A 21,420-nucleotide genomic window follows, 5' to 3' on the forward strand; every position below is an offset into this window, starting at 1 on the left:
TATAGTACAAATATATTTAATGACGTTTATATGCAACCCGTAGTGGGAACGCCCACTAGCGACATGAATCTCTGGCGCTGGCGACATGCAGTGACGAAATCGCTGGCGGTGTGAACGGGGCTTGAGCACAACGAGCGCGCGCGGCTCCCGCTCTCCATATGCAAAGCTTCTGCGCCGCCTGCGCGTGCAGTGTGAAACCGCTGTTAGCGTCGAGTTTCTTAACTTTTTCGAAGCCGAAAGCAGAGCCGTGGAGACCAACTTCGCCATACTTTCATTGTTTTGAAGGGCGAGCTGAAATGACGGGAAGGGTTGTGTCGCGGAGATTTGCTTCCCCCCGTCTGCACTTTCCTCAGACATACGTTCTTAACCCGCACGACACAGAATTTCATTACAAATATTTAAAATTCCGGGGAAATCTGCATTAACACCAGATTCCGCGTTTATATGCAGATTCCGCGTTATGCCGATTCCGCGATTCTGTCTGCGATTCCGTGATCGCGGAAATTATAGGGCCCTACGTATGATCCAGGTTTTGCTAAGAAGCTGCTCCTAAATAAAGGATTCAGATCTGAATTCAGCTAAAGTTTACAGGGTAAGTTAACTTGCATTACGGCATGCTTTCTATGTATGACGTTCCCAATTTAATTCATAATCCCACGTTTATAATGAATAACGCGTTATGGTTAGTGTTATTACAAACTGTGTATGCTGGTTTTAAAGTTAACGTGGATGTGGTAACACTAAGCTTAATTATGTAAATGTTTTATAACGGTGTCTGTTACTGTCAAACAAAAGTTACAATTATTACAATGCATAGATAACGTTACGCATTACTGACAACCCGACAGTAACAGAAAGTTTTTATTTGCATTAGCTGTAAAATCAATCTGTCAGTGAACTAACATATACATCAGTAAACACATAGCATTCGCTTTCGCTAACAAAGTGACATTATGTTAACCAACTAGACGTGCCGATTTGCGATAATGCGTTTTATCACGATAATGAATATGCTTGATATTGTTATCGTGGGCACTTTAAAATATCGTAAATAATAATTTATTAACAATTAATATTTTTTTATACTGCACCCAAGAATACTTTGCCCATCAACCGTATAAATGCTCAACACCGCTGTATTCTGCGTCAAAGGGACACACGCTCAGGTGTAAACGAGAAGCACATGAACGAGTGAAGGAAACACGCTCGGATGTAAATGAGAAGCACATGAACGAGTGAAGGAGACGCGCTAATGAAGCGCCGCACAATGACAGCAGAAGGCATTCTGATGAACTGCAGAATGCAGCGATTACCCCGGAAACCCCACAAACAAAAGAAACCCTGTGTAGTTTTTAAAACAGCCATTCGTTTTTTGTAATCTCAATGTTGTTCATCACAGCACCAAATACTTAATACTTAAAGACTTAATAGGCTATTTATTTACAAACTTAAACATGTTTATGTTTTAATCTGGACTACAACATGCCCTAATAATTAGAACTGTTCTAATTATTTGTTATTGTTCAGTAAAACTTTGAGACACACGACTTCATTAGTTAACATGTTAATTCATTATTACCAAACTGACATTGAAAAAAATACTTATAAAGAATTAATTATTCTATGTAATGTTAATTGTGTAATGTTAGTAATGTTAACTGTTTAATAACATTAAAATCAAAATCAAAATAACTTTTTAATGGACTTAACTCACCTAAGATAAAACTAACAATGATCAGTATTTCTTAACTAACATTACTAAAAACATTATACTTTCTGAACCAAATGTAGCTATTGCTCAATCTTAGTTAATGCATTAAATAATGAGACCTTATTGTAATTTGTTACCTGTTGTTCTTTATAGCCTAATTCTTTTGCACTTTAATTTGAAATTTGTACTTTTACAGCTCTGAAAAAAATCAAGAGACCATTTAACATTGATTTCTCATTGATTTCTCAATGTTAAGTGGTCTCTTAATTTTTTTTTCCAGAGCTGTATATATTTTTGGTACACTATTGTATTTAAACATTCAGTTATTTTTGTTATTACTAAAATAGTTCTTAAAGCTGTTATGCTATGGCAACACTTTTTTTTTTTTTTGCAACTTATTTTAATATCGTGATAACATCGTATATCGTGATAAAACTTCAGCAATTAATCGCAACATGAAAAATTGATATCGGCACATGCCTATAACCAACCATTCAGAAACATCCTGTTTAGCCTTAAATGTCGAACTTCGTTTGGAGTTGTCATCTTTTCCTGGGTCCGACTCCAGTTCAAATTGATATAGTTGCCCAGATCTTTTTTACAGTCAATGATCTGTCCTCAGAGACTTACGTTTCGCCTCTTCAGTATGTTCTGATTGGTCTACCGCTTGCAGCTCTTGTCGGAAACAAGCCTGTAGCACTCCTCTCAGAAACTGAAGCCTAAGAGCCCCGATCGACCCCCGGTATAGCTCATAAACCCAACCTCTCCATGTATTACAATGGACGCGAGACAAACTAAACAATTCAATTACAGTTCAAATAACCAAAATTTACACTTCAAATATCCTAAAGATGGTTTCTGTCATTTTAGGCAGTTTTTATCTTGATGATTTAATTTCAATTGTTCGTTTTTTTAAAATAAGTTTACTTTTAGTTAGTTATTTGATGCTACATCATGATTGACAGTTTCTCTGAGTGAAGTTGTCACTGAGGCACTAACAGACTTTTTTGGGGGGGACTAGATTGGAGCTTTAGCTTTATACATTTTCATAACTTTTTAATTAACAATTTAATTAACAATTCACCAACATGATGAATTGTTCTGCATAGGGATGCAACTATACCATTTTTTCAGAACCAATCCGATATTAAAATTTCTGAGTATCGGTTGATTAGGGTTGGGCGATGTCACCTAAATTGGCAGCTGGCGATGTGTACAGTAAAACATCGCAATGGCCGATGATATCGTCTGGGGGGTGAGCGGAGTGAGGAGCAGATTTTTTTTAAAAGTCGGAGCGTTGGGGTTTTCACTCGCTCCGAGAGCGCTCAACTACCGCTCCATCACGAGTACAATTCATGCCAACGGGCCGGTACATGATGGCTACATTTTAGCCAGAACTAGAGCTTAGATCGGCTCAAAAAATCAAGCCCGAGTCCGTGCACCCGACAGACCGGCCCTGCCCGACACATTAACTGTAATTATGAGCCCGATTTAAACCCGACCATTTTTGAATATGCATTGGCGTTCTGAGGAGAATGAGCCTGTAATAACTAATGAGCGGACCGGTGAGCTCAATAATCCGCAGGCACGCACTCATGAACCCACCGGTAAAATGATGTTCGTTCAAATCCAGCTCAGACATGACAAATCTGTAGCTTACTATACTTGTTGTATAGCCTGACAAGCCAGACCCACATCAAGATGTTTGGTCTGGAAACTCACCATAGACAGGGCTCAATCCGAGGGGCGGGATAAACGGTTGTCTTTTAAACTCCCTCTTCACGCAATAGGATAGCGCTACAACCAATCAGAGCAACGAAGGTGAAACAGAGCTTATTAATAGATTAAACATTTGTCGAATCAGGTCAGCAAAACTCTGAACACATCTTCCCTTTTTAGGAATGACTTGAGTGTCGTTCTTTTCTCAGAGAAAAGCTTAACTCCAAGTCTTCCAGAGTCGCGGTCAAAGCTGATTCGAAAGAGCGACGTTCACCAGTTTCTGTGTTTACTAGAAGCACGCAAACGCAACTCGCCCGTCATCATTATGGCCCCGTTTTACATTATGGCATTTACTGTGAATGGAGAAACTCATAACCTGCATGCATGAAAATAAGCTTCACATTTCACTCTGAAACCTGGATCGTATTTATTTAACTGAATGAATCTCTGAATTTGTGTTAATCACCATGGACAAATTGCAGTTCTGGATTTTTTTGGGCTACTCAAATTGAATTGTGGAATCGTGAAAGCCCTAATTGAACCTCTAACATCATCTTTTACATTTATCTGAAACTGCAAAGTGAGATTTCTGCTCCTGGTGGAAGACAATGGCATGTCAATTAAAGCTTGTGCTATTAATGTCAGGGCTTGTTTGATTGCTTCTACTTTCTGAATGGGGCTCTGTTAAACAGGGCTTTAACAATATAGGGGCTGTTGTACTGACAATGATTGACAGTATTTACTGTTTGGATATTTTCGGCTGTTGCTCACCCATCTAACCTGCCCCTTTCACTAATAAAGATTACTGATCCATCATTCTCATTTTACATAAGGCATGGTGTGGTTTTGACATGACAAACAGCATAGTGGTCTGGGAGTGGGAAGTGCTTTGAATAGTAACATTTAGTACTGAAGAGCCAATGGGCTGATGTTAGGCAGCTGAAGAGGTCAAGGGAAGGGATGTGGCTACAGGAAGTGCCTCTCAGAGGTCTTGTATCCTGTCTGTCCTGGTTACATTTGCAACTTTTTCAACAGCTGTGCTGTGCTCCCGCTCGCTCTAACCATGGGAGCTCCCTGGGTGGGGCAGCGGGAGGCTGTTGCTTACAGATCCAACACAATGAGTCTGTTGTAGTTCACCATAACACATGGAAGATGGGTACATCCTAACAGTTATCTGCAAGACCACAGATGTGCACGTACATGTTTGTTGTTTTTATAACTGTATTGTGGTAGCTTTTTTTTATGCACCTCATTTGGACACTTTATTTTTGGGTAATTTTATGATGGCTATAGTTGTCATTGCATGCACTAATGTAGTGGTTAGTTTAAATGTTTGGTCACTTGTTACAAAAACTCATTATTAGTAGATCTCGCAATCTCCAGCTGATTATCTGGAGAGTAATTTTTACTTATACATTAAAGGCTGTACTTATTTTCTCAGTTAGGTTAAAAAGCATGTGAATGCATTATGGGTAGTCTACATCTTAGTGGTTCTCAACAACCTTTGTTACTCCAAAGCCTTCCATATTCTACAACAATATTTGAAGACTCGCATAAGCTGTTTGGTGTGTCTTGTAACATTTTTCTTAAAGTACAATATGTAGGTGTGTCCATCGATTCAAATAAGTAATTAAACTAGTTATAATTCAATTTTAAATTATTAAATTTCAATCTTTTTTTTTTTTCTTTTTTTTTGATTGCTGAATGTTCTTCAGGGATCCCAATTTGAGTTTACATGGCTTTACCAGTCGTTTGCTGGTTAAAAAAAATAATGAATTTACTAAATTTTTTCAGGTCTAGAAACTACAGTTTTTAAAATAAAGCTACCTCCTATATCCATGTTTTCCAAGATACAGACAGATTTTGATGATGGGGTGCTTTCAAATAAGACACATTCAGTTGTTTTAGCTTCATTTAAAGCATGTTTTGTCTTATTGTAAATCATTTAAATTTGCTGTTGTCACCATTTCCTTTTTCACAATTTTTTCTCTCCTTTTCCCCCTTAATTACATAATAATTAGATAATATAGGTTATTAAATCTGCATACATAATTATAATTTTTTGCTGTTGAAACTATTTTCAGATGGAGTATAGAAGATCCATACTCCGAGTCTCTCCTGTCAGATATTTGTTATCATTATGAACTTGATACTTTTTATTTCCAAACTAATGTCAGTTTCTCTTTTTGTTGCAGGTACCCCTTCTCGAAGTTTCTCGACTTCTCGAACGTCTGGCCACAACCAATATCTGGCATGGATTAGTCTCTAATATCTACTAGCTGTCTCATTGGTGTTTTCAGCCTTAATTTCTCTATTGCCCTTTTCACAAATTTTTGGAGTAGTTGTGACCCAGTTCCACCCCTGCTTCACTGCAGGCCTTCCTGAGCCCTGAGCACCAGCAGCTGCGTCCTGCCTCAACTTCCTGTCCTTGGTCCTGCAAGGCTAAGCTTGTCCACTCCCCGCCCCCCACATACACAATTACACACATAATCATCTTCCTGGCACACTGCTGGTTGAAAGTTCTTCAGATCCCACTTCCTGGTGCAGCCCAGCACTATGACCTCCATGTCCAGTCTGTTCTCCTTCACCAGCCCAGCGGTGAAGCGGTTGCTGGGATGGAAGCAGGGTGACGAGGAGGAAAAATGGGCAGAAAAGGCTGTGGATGCCCTGGTAAAGAAACTGAAGAAGAAAAAGGGCGCCATGGAGGACTTGGAGAAGGCCCTCAGCAGTCCCGGGCAACCAAGCAAATGTGTGACCATCCCCCGGTCACTCGACGGGCGGCTACAGGTGTCCCACAGGAAAGGACTCCCTCACGTCATCTATTGCCGTGTGTGGCGCTGGCCTGACCTACAGTCCCACCACGAGCTCAAACCCCTCGAGGTGTGCGAATATCCATTTGGTTCCAAACAGAAAGAAGTGTGTATCAACCCATATCACTACAAAAGAGTTGAAAGTCCAGGTAAGTCATGACTGGTGTGTTCGTATTGATGATTTTAACATGCTGATTTGATGCTCAATCTAATGCATATCAATCTGTTAAATGCTTTGGAGACAGAAACACCCCTACAATATTAAACCCTTACTGACCCTAAACTTTTGAATAGTAGTATATTTTTCAACCAATTGCTATTTATTCTTAGCAATTTAATATTTTTTGGCAAAACATGTTAAAACTCATTTGAACAATCACACATCATTAATTCCTGTGTTGCTTGGTGTACCACCATGACACCAACCTGCACCTGAACTGGCACAAATTCAAAACCGAAACTAAAATGTGCATGGCCGCACAGAGCGCGCATTTATGGGAAAACTATCAGTTAAATCAAAAAGTCAAAAAAATCAACCTGCCCCTTTGAAAGTGAAAGTGCCCTGTTTGACCCAAGTCCCCCCCACCCCCAAACGTAATTTTTTACCGAGGGGGACCCCCCGCCCCATTTCATTCACTATGCCTAACAGAGATCAAGTTAGAAGCAAACAAACAAACCTCCACGTTTTAAATACAATAACACGAATAGTTGAACGACCTATTATGGTGACATAAAATAAAACGTGGCACTATTGCCCCATACATTAGATCTCCTTTTTAACCCGCTTAGAAAAGTGCCACGGTCAGTGATACCGGTATTACTGATATTGTCACACGTCAGTGGGAAAATTTCCTCACAGTCACATCCCTAGTCAATGTATATGCACCCAGTGAGGATATTTGGCCTGCATATCCAGTGGTATAGACCGTGTTGACTATCAGATATCCTTTTCCTCCAGAGGCCCTCTGATCTCTGTAACCTCTGTTGCCCTCTGCTTGGATTGAGATGTGCACTGTATTGAGCTTTTCAAGGGCAGATATCACATGTCACTCAGGAGAGAAAACACATTTCTGTTGAAACTGGAAAACTGATCTGTTGTGCCTTAGCTATTACCTTGGAGCCTGAGCCAGCCAATTGGCACACAGATGTCAATGATGCTGTATTCTTCTTCTTTTTTTGTCATAAATATTTAAAATGTAATGTCAGAATGATCTGTTAGGATGTTTAAAATGTTATCATCTTTTCACAGTGCTTCCTCCAGTTTTGGTGCCACGACACAGCGAGTTCAACCCTCAGCACAGTCTTCTGGTGCAGTTCCGCAACCTGAGTCATAATGAGCCTCACATGCCTCTTAACGCCACCTTCCCAGAGTCTTTCCAGCAACACAGCGGAGGGAGCTCTTTCCCCATCTCTCCAAACTCGCCCTACCCTCCGTCTCCCGCCAGTAGTGGCACCTACCCCAACTCTCCTGCAAGCTCTGGGCCATCCAGCCCCTTCCAGCTCCCAGGTACACACAACATCAGTCAGGATATTGATAGATCTTTCGGGATGTTTTTGCCAGTGGCAAACTGATATTTTTATTTTCTTTGCTGCTGCAATCGCGAATGGATGTGTGACGCTGAATGATAAACCTGTGATATGACGGTGAGTTGTGCAGTGTCAATTGCTGTCACTAAACAATGGAAATGCCAGCTAAGCAGCACGCCAAAGCCCAGGGACTTCGGTCCTGCTGGTGGGTGCCCATCACTTGGCACTGGCCCACACTTCCTCTATTCTGCCTCAGAGTGATTTGCTGATGCCTGCATCCGTAGGCAGGGTGCACTCAGGCAGAAGCACAACAATGTTTTATAGTGGGTTAGAACTAAAGCTGGTTTTATTCATAGAAATTGCTTGATTCATTGCACCATCTGATCTGCTTCAGTGATTAAACAATGAAAGTACTAGACGCTTTGATACATATGGCATGTTCATTGTGAATATAATTTATACAGTATAAGGTCCTTTTTGTGTCAACAACAGTCTTTAGTGGGCTTAACACTAGCGCAGTTCACTATTGAGTCTGTTTGGAAAAGTTAATACTTTCATTTAGCAAGGATGAATTCAATGAATCATTAAGTGATAGTAAAGACATATATTACAATTTTTTTTTTTATTTCAAAATAAATGCTGTTGTTTTGAGCTTTATATTTCTCAGGAGAATCCTGAAGAAATATTTATCTACAAAAAAAACATGACAACTATAAACAAAACAACTGTTTTCAACATTAAAGGGGTATTTCACCCAGCAATTTGAATTGGATGTTTATCTGCTTACCCCCAGGGCATCCAAGATTTCTTCAGTAGAACACAAATTACGATTTTTAACTCCAACCTTTGCAGTTTGTCAGTCGTATAATACATATGAATGATAACAAATGAGAGTATGAGAACTACCAGAGAGAAAAAAACATGTGCACACAAATCCATATTAAACCACTTCTGGTAAGTGAGGTCAGTCAGTGTACACGATATGGTGTAGAGATATACAGTCACTGACAAAAGTCTTGTCGCTTGTGTACAAATTGACCTAAAGTGCCGCTGAAATATATTTCTAATCAAGATTTTTTTACAAGAAATGGCTCATTTTAATCCCACCAGCTTTTGTGATAATGTTTCAGTGAAAAACTAAACTTTCAAAAAGTATTCTAATATTCACAGCTTGGTAAAGCCCATTGAGTCAATTTTTGCAAAGACGTAAATGTTGTCATCTTGTCATATGAGCTTCACCTGTGACTAATAATGGATCAATTAGGTCTCAAGTGTGTATAAAAAGAACCCCAGTACGCTAGACCTTCACATCAACTGCAACTAGACCTCTGCAAACATGCCTAAGATTCACCCAGAGACTAAAGTTTTGATTATCAAGAGGCTGAAGACCAGATCCACTGCTGATGTGGCAGACACCTTCAATGTGTCTCAGCGTCAAGTACAGAGGATAAAAAAAGATTTGAAGAGACTGGAGATGTTTTTGACAAGCCCAGGTCAGGCAGACCCCACAAGACAACTGCTCGAGAGGACCGTTTGTTGGCTCGAAAATCCAAGGCCAGCTCATTTTCCACTGCAGCAGAGCTCCACGAGACCTGGTCACCTGAAGTCCCTGTGTCAACCAGAACAGTTTGTCGGATTCTGTCTCGAAATGGCCTCCATGGTTGCATCAGTGCCCAGAAGCCAGCACTAAACAAAAGACAATTGAAAAACCATGTGGGATTTGCCAAGGCCCACAGCCTGCTAAAAGGATGGACGCAGGAAAAGTGGCAGAAGGTGGATTTTTCAGATGAATCTTCTGTTGAATTACACCACAGTCGCTGCAAATATTGCAGGAGACCTACTGGTGCCAGAATGGATCCGAGATTCACCCAGAAAACAGTGAAGTTTGGTGGCGGAAAAATCATGCTCTGGGGTTACATCCAGTATGGGGGTGTGCGAGAGATCTGCAGGGTGGAAGGCAACATCAATAGTCTAAAATACCAAGAAATCTTAGCTACCTCTTGTATTCCCAACCATAAAAGAGGCCAAATTCTGCAGCAGGACGGTGCTCCATCGCATACTTCCATCTCCACATCAAAGTTCCTCAAGGCGAAGAAGATCAAGATGCTCCAGGATTGGCCAGCCCAGTCACCAGACATGAACATCATTGAGCATATGTGGGGTAGGATGAAAGAGGACGCATGGAAGACGAAACCAAAGAATATTGATGAACTCTGGGAGGCATGCAAGACTGCTTTCTTAGCTATTCCTGATGACTTCAATAAATTGTATGAATCCTTGCCAAACCGCATGGATGCAGTCCTTCAAGCTCATGGAAGTCATACAAGATATTAAATTTGGATCTCACAGCACCACAACTTAATTTGCTGACATATTTTTGTATTTGCAGTAAATTTGTTCAATTTCTGTATAGGCGACAACTTTTGTCTTGCCGAAATTTGACCTTTCTGTCTTGATTAAATGATAAATATTTTTTCTGTGAAAATTATTTATTTCAGTGGATTAAACATCATTTGGGAGGGTTTTAGCTTTTCATATGAGCTATTTCTAACACCAATGAATTAATTAAAAGTCAGGTTACTATCAGGTATTTCTAGAAAATAGATAAGCGACAAGACTTTTGTCAGGGACTGTAGCCTAGAAATCTAGACGCACCCTAGCGGCAGCAAATCTAATCTGCCCCGAGTATCGTCTAGCAACTCTCAATACACGTCTGAGCTGTAAAAACCAAACTCTGGTCAGGCCAATCTCATCGTGTATACAGTCGGTGGGCAGGGCTTAACATAATGACGGCCGAGTTGCGCTCACGTGCTTCTAGTAAACACAAAGGCTGGCGAACGGCGACCTTTCAATTTAGCTTTGACCGCGACTCTGGAAGACTTGGAGTTGAGCTTTTCTCTGAGAAGAGAACAAAGAACGGCACTGAAGTCATTCTTAAAAAGGGAAGATGTGTTTGGAGTTTTGCTGACCGAATACGGCGAAAGTTTAATTTGTCTACTAGCTCCGCTTCACATTGCTCTGGTTGGTTGTAGCGCTATCCTATTGCATGCAGAGGGAGTTTGAGAGAGAACCGTTTATCCCGCCCCTCGGATTGAGCCCTCTCAATGGTAAGTTTCCAGACCAAACATCTTGATGTTGGTCTGGCTTGTCAGGCTAGTAGAGATACGCACAAGAGATCACTTCCAGCCCTTGCGTAATTGCACCATTTATGTACCGGATTTTCCGGACTATAAGTCGCTCCGAAGTATAAGTCGCATCAGTCAAAAAATGCGTCATGAAGAGGAAAAAAACATATATAAGTCGCATTACGGCAGAGCGGGAGCCGCGTGCGCATGCGAGCACTCACTCGTGCCCGCTCACTGTAAATAACCGAGCAGAAGAAAGAAAGTTTGAAGTGAGTGAGAAACTTGTAAGGGACTGACTAACTGTAATGAAGAAAAAGAAGAAAGCTACTTGCGAACTGAAAGCAAGATGGCCAGAGCGGAAGGAACGAGTCCACAGACGCTTGAACTCTCTGCCGGGAGAGGCTCAGCCGCGCGAGACGAACTCTGTGTGAATCTTTCTCCGCCGCATATTTTACTGCATGCAGTTTGTATTTTGCAAAAATGATTTTCTTTATGGGGGCATTTTGTTTGTGTTCAGTCTTTCTAAGTTGTTGTCTTTAAGTTAATATTTCAGTTGAGAGTTTTTTTTTTTTTTTTTTTTTTTTTCCTGTTTTCAGTAGTTTTTTTCAGGGGGAGGCTACAGGAGCAGCATAGAGCGCCCTCTCGCAGCTATATGTTATTCTCGTCAGTCAGTATGAATTAAATTTGATATACAAGTCGCACCTGACTATAGTCGCAGGACCAGCCAAACTATGAAAAAAAGTGAGACTTATAGTCCGGAAAATACGGTACATTGACTTACCGTAAGTGATTGTGCGCTGAAGGCTGTCGGACATAGTGGTGCATTAGAGGTAAAAAATTATATAAATGCTGTTCGGTCTCGTGTCTTAAAACATCAATGTGTTGTCAAAAGCTGCAGTGTTTAATATGCATTTGTAGTACATGTTTTTTTATTCTCCTAGATGCATGTTACCATTCACATGCATTATACAACTGACAGACTACAATGGTTGGAGTTAAAAATCTTTATTTGTGTTCTACTGAAGAAACATAGTCACCTATATCTTGGATGTTCTGGGGGTAAGCAGGAAAACGTCAAATTTTTAGTTTTGGGTGAACTATCCCTTTAATAATAAGAAGATATCTTTCTTGAGCACCAAATATCATTTATAACATTAGTTATGTGATCATATTAAATTAGTACACTAAAGACTAGAGTAATGATGTTAAAATACTTTTTTGGCTTTACCATCACAGGAATAAATAACTATTTAATTAAAATTATAATAATATTTCACAATATTAGCCTTGGTGCGCATAAGACTTGTTTTAAAAACATTTAACTGACCCCACTCTTAAACAGTAATTTAATTCAGGGATAATGGTGATTCATTCAGATTGATCTGTTTTACTTGTTCATCTAAAAAAAGCTACTAATTTGATATGGCTGATCCACCAGACAAGCAATATGACAGTGCTCTTTTCCTTTGGCTTTATTAAAGTTGTCTGGAAAGTAGTAACATTTAACTTAATTAAAATTCTCCTTCCATTAGATAATGTCTTCCAAGGATTTAGAGCCAGAGGTGTTTTTTAAACTACATTTTTTTATTACCTATAAACAGTTTCTGGAAGAGATTGTAATTTTCTGTTGTTTGGGACATCCAGTGGTTGCGTTCATATAGATTGTGAAACAAATTCTGCCTATATGTATGTCCAAATACCACATTCCGAATATAAGACAATGTTTTTTTGTTTTTTTCTTAGAAACTCATCTGGAAAAAAAACGGTTTTGTCTTATATTCAGGGTCTAGACTCTTACATGTCATTATTACACCCGCAACAATAGGTGGTGGGTGCCAAATGCATGTGAAACGAGTGTGCCAAGAAATATGGTGTGCCGGAGTGTAATGTTAGCAACAAAAAAAATGCAAACAGTCAAAAGAAAAGCTTACCGTTTAAAGCCCTATTCGGACGGTATTAGTTTAACGTGGAGAGGTGGGGTGAAGTAATTATTACCAAATTATTACCATCACATTATTCTCAGTGATTTTTAGTCCCATCCAAATGTGCCATCTTATGAAAATCTTGTCTTATAATAAATAACAGTAATAAACAATCATGCCATATATTCACACTTGCCAAGAATATACTTTCAACAAAAAGGTCCACTTTAAATGTTTTTTTTTTTTGTTCCTGTGATTGTTTCCACATCTGGCATATCTGTATGACTTGTACTGTGGTAGGTGTTTGATGTAAGAGATTTGTGAAATCTGACACTAAAAGGTTTCCATAAGATGCGAAGCAGCTTCCTGTAAAGAATAATCAGAATTGAGACTCTAGGGGATTGCAGTGGAAGCCCATTTGTTTGCTTCATCATCTGACCACTCTCTCCCTCTCTGGTGTCTCTTTACCAGCTGATACCCCTCCTCCTGCCTACATGCCTCCAGATGAACAGATGGGACAGGACGGTTCTCAGTCCATGGAGACTGGCAGCAGCATGGTTCCTCAGAACATGCCTAGAGGGGGTAAGAAACTATTAACGTCCTAATTGAAAGTGTCCCAGGTGTGATATATAAAGAGCTCCCACAAAAAGTTTCATGTAGCTTGGTCATTTAAAAACTATTTGTCATGGCTTGTTTTTTTGTAGAGGAAATATTGCCCTATATAGCCAAAGGTCTTGCAGAAGCAGACTTTTGACTAAATTTGGTACACTTGGCAACTCATTCAGGCCAAGACCCACCCAGTTGGACAGAGAATACTACACTGAACAAAATAATAATTGTAACACTTTTTTGTTTTTCCTGCATTTTTCATGAGCTAAACTCAAAGATCTAAGACTTTTTCTATGTAAACAAAAGGCCCATTTCGCTCATTATGTCCACAAATCCACTAAATCTGTGTTAGTGAGCACTTCTCCTTTGCCAAGATAAACCATCCACCTCACAGGTCTGACATATCAAGATACTGATTAGACAGTAGAGGTCGACTGATTAATCTGTTTTGCCTATTAATCGGCGCTGGTAGCTGATTGGTGGAACGGAGTTTTTCCGGTTTGCGTCCGTTGCAGGACCGGCTGAGAAGGTTGCGCTGTCATTACACAAAAGCCTACGAGAACTCTGAGAAGGGTCTCCTGGCATTATATAGCACGAGAGCGGCCTCTAGAGGCCAAATACAACTATCTCTGACGTTGTTTAACACATGAGGCTGCACGCTGACAACATCTGATGCACGTTTAAAACACAGAAAGGGAAACGGTATGAATACAAAACACTTCAGAACATGTTACCAAATCATTATAATGCTTTAGCAGGGAAAGAGCAGCAGGATGTATGTACTTTGTCGTCAATGGCTGATAGGACGCGAACATTAGCAGTAACGGTTAACCTCAAGCAGTTAAAACGATGTAACAACTAGTAATGTGAGAAACCAGACTATATGGTCATGCATCCGATTCGATTTCAGTTCATATTTTGTTTATTTGATTAGAAAACAGTCAAGTGTTCTAAAAAAGCAAACTGTTTGGATTTATATGAAATGATAACACTTAATATAATACAATAATATTACATTTTTAACATTGTTACATTTTACAAGTTAATAAATGCTGTAGAAGTATTATTCATTGTTATTTTTATCTGTTAACCTTTTTATGCTCTATGAACTAACATGAATGATTATGGTACAGTTGTATTTTATACTTTTTAATGATGATGTAAGCGGGTCACCAAAAAAATCGGATATAGTCACCAAATTGGAATTGTGCATCAAGACCTGGAGTGTAAAGACAATAGAGAGTAACTGCGCCTCTTGCTACCCCAGTTAGATTCCTAGCTCGAGGTGTTTTGCCAATTCTGTTCCCCCACAATTGACGGCGAACTTGACGAGCATTTGTGCAAAATTGTGTGCGTTGTTTCTTCCGAAATGTGTTACAATGGTTGATCCAGTACTTTTCTGCTTCAATCCTGCCCAGCGAATGTCCTGTTGAGGAGTATTTTTGAGGATTTATCGAGGATAATTTTTTTACTTGTGTCGAACTCTGCTATCTGCGCCCATCCGCGGTTGAGTATATTTTGAAGCTGTGCAAACACGTCAGATGTGGAAATTCAAGTATTCCCTGGGCTTTGGGATTTATAGGTACACTGTGTCATTTTTGCCACTTTTTAGCAGTTAATAAACAAAACTGTATAGGCCTTTCAGAAGAACATAGTAGCCGGAGGCTCCTCTGTGCTTTATGTATATGGCGTCATGCAGGTACTGGGATACTCTGCAGCGGTCATTATTCTGCCCATGCTGAAATAGAATATAAAACGGCCATTCTCTAATTTTATAGGTGTTTTTGGAAGATGCATTGATTATGTACTCACTCACATAAATTTTGAACAAAAAGTAGTTGCATTGTGTACCTTTTAAGAATCCAAAATAATTAGAATCAATTAAAAACCCAGCCTTAAAAAAATTAGTAAAATGACCAACAACAGTTCACTCTTTGTACTTAACATCTGGGACTTAACATTTAGCAAATTAAATGAATGTTTTTTTGTTTTTTTTAGCAACCTGGCACTTTAGAAACAAAACTTCTAATAGACCAAAATAAAACCTGTACATAGCAATTGTGGAAACCCAGACAGTCCGATTGTAGGTCAAAAAATTGAGAAAGCTCCATGCATGTTACACAAAAATGGCAATTCACACCAACAACTTCTGTAGTTAAAACGTTGTCATCAAGACTTAGGCAACCAGAGTTTGCTTGTTGTAATCGTTAAATCCCTTTGGCACAGTATCCCCCTCTAATCTCTCCAGTGTGTTTATCTAGCTGATGTGGTGAAGTGTCTGAGCGAGTTGAAACAATAGATGGATTAAGCTCAAGGTCTTGTTTTATTTTCGTCTTTCAGATGTGCAGCCAGTGGAGTATGAGGAGCCCAGTCACTGGTGCTCTATTGTGTACTATGAGCTGAATAATCGTGTGGGAGAGGCTTACCACGCTTCTTCCACCAGCGTGCTGGTCGATGGATTCACTGACCCATCCAACAACAAGAACCGCTTCTGCCTGGGCCTGCTCTCTAACGTCAATCGCAACTCCACTATTGAAAATACCCGCCGCCACATTGGCAAAGGTATGCATGCAGTTATTATGCACAAAGTTCTTGTGTGCCATGCTTTTTTTCACTCAGTCCTCGAAATCCAGTAAGGCTTACGAAACCTTCCCAATTCTTTAGGATTCGAATGATTATTAAAAGTTTATTGTTTTCGTGCTTGCTGTGAATGGCTTTTTAAAAGCTTTCAGATGATTCAGGGTGGGTGACCTACCTGGTTGAATAACAAAGAAGACAATTAATTGTGTCAATATTACAATAACAATTCCTCATCTCCACACCTAACAAGTAAGATAAATGGTCTCAAACTAATGTGTTGGATTACAAAAGTGAATCATTGATATTATGATTCGCTATGGAGTTATATCACAGGAAAACCTACAAGATCTTTAAGAAATGTGCAGCTGTTTATTGAACCAAATATTTATTCATGTTTAGTGGTTGAATTTGTTTTGAGAATATTTCAGAAGTACTACATCTATCCTGTATTTGACCCTTCAGGTGTCCACCTGTATTATGTTGGAGGAGAAGTGTATGCAGAGTGTCTGAGCGACACCAGCATTTTCGTCCAGAGTCGGAACTGCAACTATCATCATGGCTTCCATCCCACAACTGTCTGCAAAATCCCCAGTGGCTGCAGCCTCAAGATCTTCAACAACCAAGAATTTGCTCAGCTGCTTGCACAGTCTGTCAACCATGGTTTTGAGGCCGTCTATGAGCTCACCAAGATGTGCACCATCCGCATGAGCTTTGTAAAGGTAAGAGTATGACCACAGACGATTAGTATTCAGATTGTCATTCAATTCAAATTCAATTCATTTTGACATTTCGGGGAGTAATGGTGTGTGCGCACCAAACGCAAATGTAATTGTATGCACGAGTAGATTGTATACAAAATCAATGCAAAGATGCAAATTCGCACCGGGAGATGTGAATGACGGTTCATTTCAAGTTGAGCTGAAAATTTGCATGCCGCATTATCGCAAGTCATTCAGCTTATTGACATATCTGGTTTGAAAGCTTATCAAACTGGGCATCTATCATCATCAAGTAGCGCTAGAAGCAGTTGTCATCCAGGCACAGTTCTCCCTCGAGAATACTGAAATTCACAGTTGTGTGCACCTCTGGATGGTCCTGTGAACCCAGACAAGTCAACATTTGGCTTTCCGGCGTATTTGGGAATTACACAACAGATACAGCTGTAATAGTTATTACCTTCAATATGTTTGACGGATACAATGGCAGAAAGAAATGATGTTGATGATGTGTGTGAAAACACTACTCATCGCGCTGTTTTTATTCACACAAGTGACGCACAAAACAAGTTATCCCGTGAATAAACTAGTGAGTAACACGATGTAAATGTTTACTTCGCTTGGGTGTGCACACACCATAAGAACCAGGGCGTTTCAAGGAGGCACGGGAGGCAGAGCATCCTCAAAAAACTGGATGAGAAAATAATCTATATCAAAAAAATAAATATGCAAATATTACAAAATGTGACATTATAAAGTGTCTTTATAAAAAAAAACAGTTCTGTAGACTGGACATGCGAAACATTATTGGATAATTCTTATAACTGACATTTCTCTTGGCCAAACGGAAGCTTAGCACTTGCGTCAGAATCCTGAAGCGCACCGCGTCAACTGAGCTCGCCATTGAATGAGACGCCTGGCTACCATGCGAGTCTGACGGATGGAAGGAAGCAAGCTTAGTGTTCAATTCAAGCATGGGTGTAGATCAGACTGGGGACGGGGGGACGTGTCTCCTGCACTTTAAAAAAAGTGTATTTTCATCCCCCGCACTTTTACTGGGTCTCCCTGATCCTAGTCAGCCCGCTCCGAGCAGGATTCGAACCGGTGTTACTTGCGCAAGGGCGTTTAGCTTTGTGAATTAAACTTGTCTGACTGTGTTTACTGAGCTTGATGACTGATAAAAATAAGTTAACTATTAATGTGACAACATTAAGTGTAACTAATCTAGTAATGGATCCATCCTTTTACTTTTTCGATTTTTCTTTAATATCTAACTTGTTTTTTAAAAATATTTTAGGGCTGGGGCGCCGAGTATCACAGACAAGATGTGACGAGCACTCCTTGCTGGATAGAAGTTCATCTCCACGGACCCCTTCAGTGGCTGGATAAAGTCCTTACACAAATGGGTTCTCCCCTGAACCCCATCTCTTCTGTCTCATAATGATGGGCCCCTCTGGGCTGGGAGGATTTTGTTGTGAATTTTTATTTTATTTTTAAGCATTTTTCTTTTTCTTTTTTCCTTCACTTTTGAAAGAAAAGGAGGTCTTAAGGGCTGAACTGTTTACACTACCTGCAGAAGAGTTAGCGAATCCTGCAGCGGTCAGAACGAGAAGAATGAACTGGGGCTACAAGCACATCTGGCAGAGGAAAATTCTAGGCAGTTACACAAAATGGACTAACTACTGCTTTAGCAATTGCCTTCATGTTTGTTTGTCTGTTTGTTTGTTTTTTTTGCATACAATTGTTTTAAAATGATGCTTGTATGACTGATTTTCTCTAACTGTAGGTAATCTAGTAGATGAAACTGACATGCTTTCATGTATCTCTACTTCACTTTACACCAGTTGAAAATGGCAATTTCCTAGTTCTATGAGAATCTTTTTAATGTCTAATCCCTGTTATTCGCAAGGCATTTTTCCCTTTATATGTTTACTGTTAGACTCAAAGCTCATTACAAATGTTTCCTTTTTATAGCATCTGTTGCCTTTAGGCAAGTCAAAGTTACTGCTTTTAAATAAAGTTCTTTTATCTGATGAATTCATCGTCATTGGACATGTTTTTCAGTATTTTATACTTTGATATTTGGAAACTGTTATTTTGAAAGTATATATGCACTATAAAGATTATGCTTCAGCTTTTAGTGATGAAATCCACAGCAGTGTGATCTGTCCATGCATTTTTGTTTTTCTGTCCTTTACAAGCAGAAAACAAAGCAGAAAGCACGGTTTATAAATCAGTAATATAGAAAACACAAAATTGCATGTGTACAGTTGATTTAAGTGTAGTAGATATGTATTTTGTAAGCACTGCATGATTGTGCTCTTTATACACATCCCTAGTGGAATCAGTGGGCATGGAGACGGAGCTGGACCATGATGTCTGTTATTTGGTTCCCTCTACTGGACAAGTAGTATTTTTAGTACCAGGCTTTCTTTTAAAATCACAGTTCAGACATCATCAATTTTATGTATGTACTTACAGTGTTGACGTTTTTGAACACCCTGCTATTTTGCAATTTCTCGCACTTCGAGATCATGGAGGGGTCTAAAATTGTCATCGTAGGTGCATGTCCACTGTGAGACTTGAGATGATCTAAATCTCTAGAGATTTTTTTTAAACTATATTTGTAAGATATAGCTGCAAATAAGTATTTGAACACCTGAGAAAATCAATGTTAATATTTGGTACAGTAGCCTTTGTTTGCATTTACAGAGGTCAAACGTTTCCTGTAGTTTTTCACCAGTGCTGCGTTCCAGTTAGTTTTTATCATGCCCTTTGCTTGCGAACTTCACTCCGTCTCCTTCACTCAGATGTGCGTCATTGCTTCCGTTGCATGAGTGCCCACTACTGGCGGAACATTTGCAGTAGGCGGAACTGGAACGCCCTAAGCCAGGGCTATTCAAATCTTACCCTGGAGGGCCAATGCACTGCAGAGTTTAGCTCCAACCCTGACTAAACACACCCACCTGTGATTTTCTAATGATCCTGGAGACATTGATTAGCATGTTCAGGTGTGCTTGATTAAGGTTGGAGCTAAACTCTGCACTGCAATGGCCCTCCAGGGTAAGATTTTAATAGCCCGGCCCCAAGCCCTTGATCACTTGGAATCCATTATGGAGTTGATTTATTATGTATTTCTTTTCCCTTTACGAAATTGTTCAAAGCATCAGTTGTTTGTGGTGGGGTAAATTAAACGTGATATGCGGTGATGTCACAATCGCGTTGCATTGTGGGATATGAAGCTACCTGAAGTGTACATATGAAGTAGACTCGCTCCCTCGGTCAAAATCGAGAGAGCAAGGCTCTGTCCATATAAACTTCCCATGTCCACTTCATGAAGTAGGACGCACTTCAAAATGGCAGCGGGGATTCCTCTGAGGGGAAGTGCTTATGGAAGTTTGCAAGTGTGTGTCTTAAAGTGGAGTGGAACGCAGCACAGGTTTTCACACACTGCAGGAGGAATATTGGCCCACTCCTCCACACAGATCTTCTCTAGATCAATCCGGTTTCTTGCCCGTCGCTGAGAGAAACAGAGTTTGAGCCCCTTCCAAAGATTCTCTATTGAGTTTATGTCTGGAGACTTGTTAGGCCATGCCAGAAACGTATGCTTCTTACAGAGCCACTTCTTGGTTATCCTGGCTGTGTGCTTCGAGCCATTGTCATGTTGGAAGACCCAGCCTCGACCCATCTTCAATGCTCTCACTGAGGGAAGGAGATTGTTCCCCAAAATCTCGCAATACCTGGCCCTGGTCATCCTCTCCTTAAAGTTCTATTTTGGTCTCATCTGACCACATGACTTTCTCCCATGACTCCTCTGGATCATCCAAATGGTCAATGGCAAACTTAAGACGGCCCTGGATATGTGCTGGTTTAAGCAGGGGAACCTTCCATGCCATGCATGATTTCAAACCATGACGTCTTAGTGTATTACAAACAGTAACCTTGGAAACTGTGGTCCCAGCTCTTTTCAGGTCATTGACCAGCTCCTCCTGTGTAGTTCTGGGCTGATTTCTCTCCTTTCTTAGGATCATTGAGACCCCACGAGGTGAGATCTTGCATGGAGCCCCAGTCCGAGGGAAATTGACAGTCATGTTTAGCTTCTTCCGAAGGTGGTGAAAGTGGAACACCACATGTAACAAGGGAGCAGCCTGAACTCACTTTCTCCCAATATAACACGGTCAGTTCTTCTAGAAAGGTAGGACTGAAACCACTGCAGTGTTGCTCCTGATAGTCCAACTGTATTGTGGAGGCGGTCCAGGAGGATGGAAGAGGAAGATGTGATATGCCAGACCCAACAATGCAGAAGAGCTGAAGGCCACCATCAGAGCAACAACTGAGCAGTGCCACAAACTATGCTATGCTGCAGTAATTCAGGCAAAGGGAGACCGTATTCTATGTGTAATAAATGGATATAATATCCAAGTTTCACTTTTTGACAGGAATTAGTTAAATAAATCAGCTCTTTGATGATATTGTAATTATAAGGCAAGCGCCTGTATTATTTTTTATGAATATTTTACAGTTTACAGTTTACTAATACGTTTACTCGACAGCACTCGCCACACTCACGATAAAGTTCACGAGCCTCATAGCCTATTAAATTATTCAAATGTTTCAGCAAAGATTTGTAAATAGCTAAATATTACAATTGATTATAATCTAAATGTAACTTGTATTTACATTAATGTGCTTAATTTTATT

The 21,420-nt window shown here is 40.0% G+C and overlaps 1 protein-coding gene across 1 annotated transcript in view; it reads left to right on the plus strand.

The window, feature by feature from the left end:
- The window catches only part of smad5 (SMAD family member 5), a 43,195-nt gene extending 24,439 nt beyond the window's left edge, over positions 1 to 18,756 (plus strand). The window contains exons 2-7 of the mRNA XM_067457797.1: positions 5,626 to 6,389; positions 7,490 to 7,747; positions 13,286 to 13,396; positions 15,764 to 15,985; positions 16,466 to 16,722; positions 18,017 to 18,756. Coding sequence (XP_067313898.1) covers positions 5,987 to 6,389; positions 7,490 to 7,747; positions 13,286 to 13,396; positions 15,764 to 15,985; positions 16,466 to 16,722; positions 18,017 to 18,160 — 1,395 coding nt within the window. The 5' untranslated portion in view covers positions 5,626 to 5,986 and the 3' untranslated portion in view covers positions 18,161 to 18,756. The remainder of the gene's footprint in view (positions 1 to 5,625; positions 6,390 to 7,489; positions 7,748 to 13,285; positions 13,397 to 15,763; positions 15,986 to 16,465; positions 16,723 to 18,016) is intronic.
- Positions 18,757 to 21,420: the final 2,664 nt, after the last annotated feature.

Source organism: Pseudorasbora parva, chromosome 11 (assembly GCF_024679245.1).
Source record: "Pseudorasbora parva isolate DD20220531a chromosome 11, ASM2467924v1, whole genome shotgun sequence".
NCBI lineage: Eukaryota > Metazoa > Chordata > Actinopteri > Cypriniformes > Gobionidae > Pseudorasbora > Pseudorasbora parva.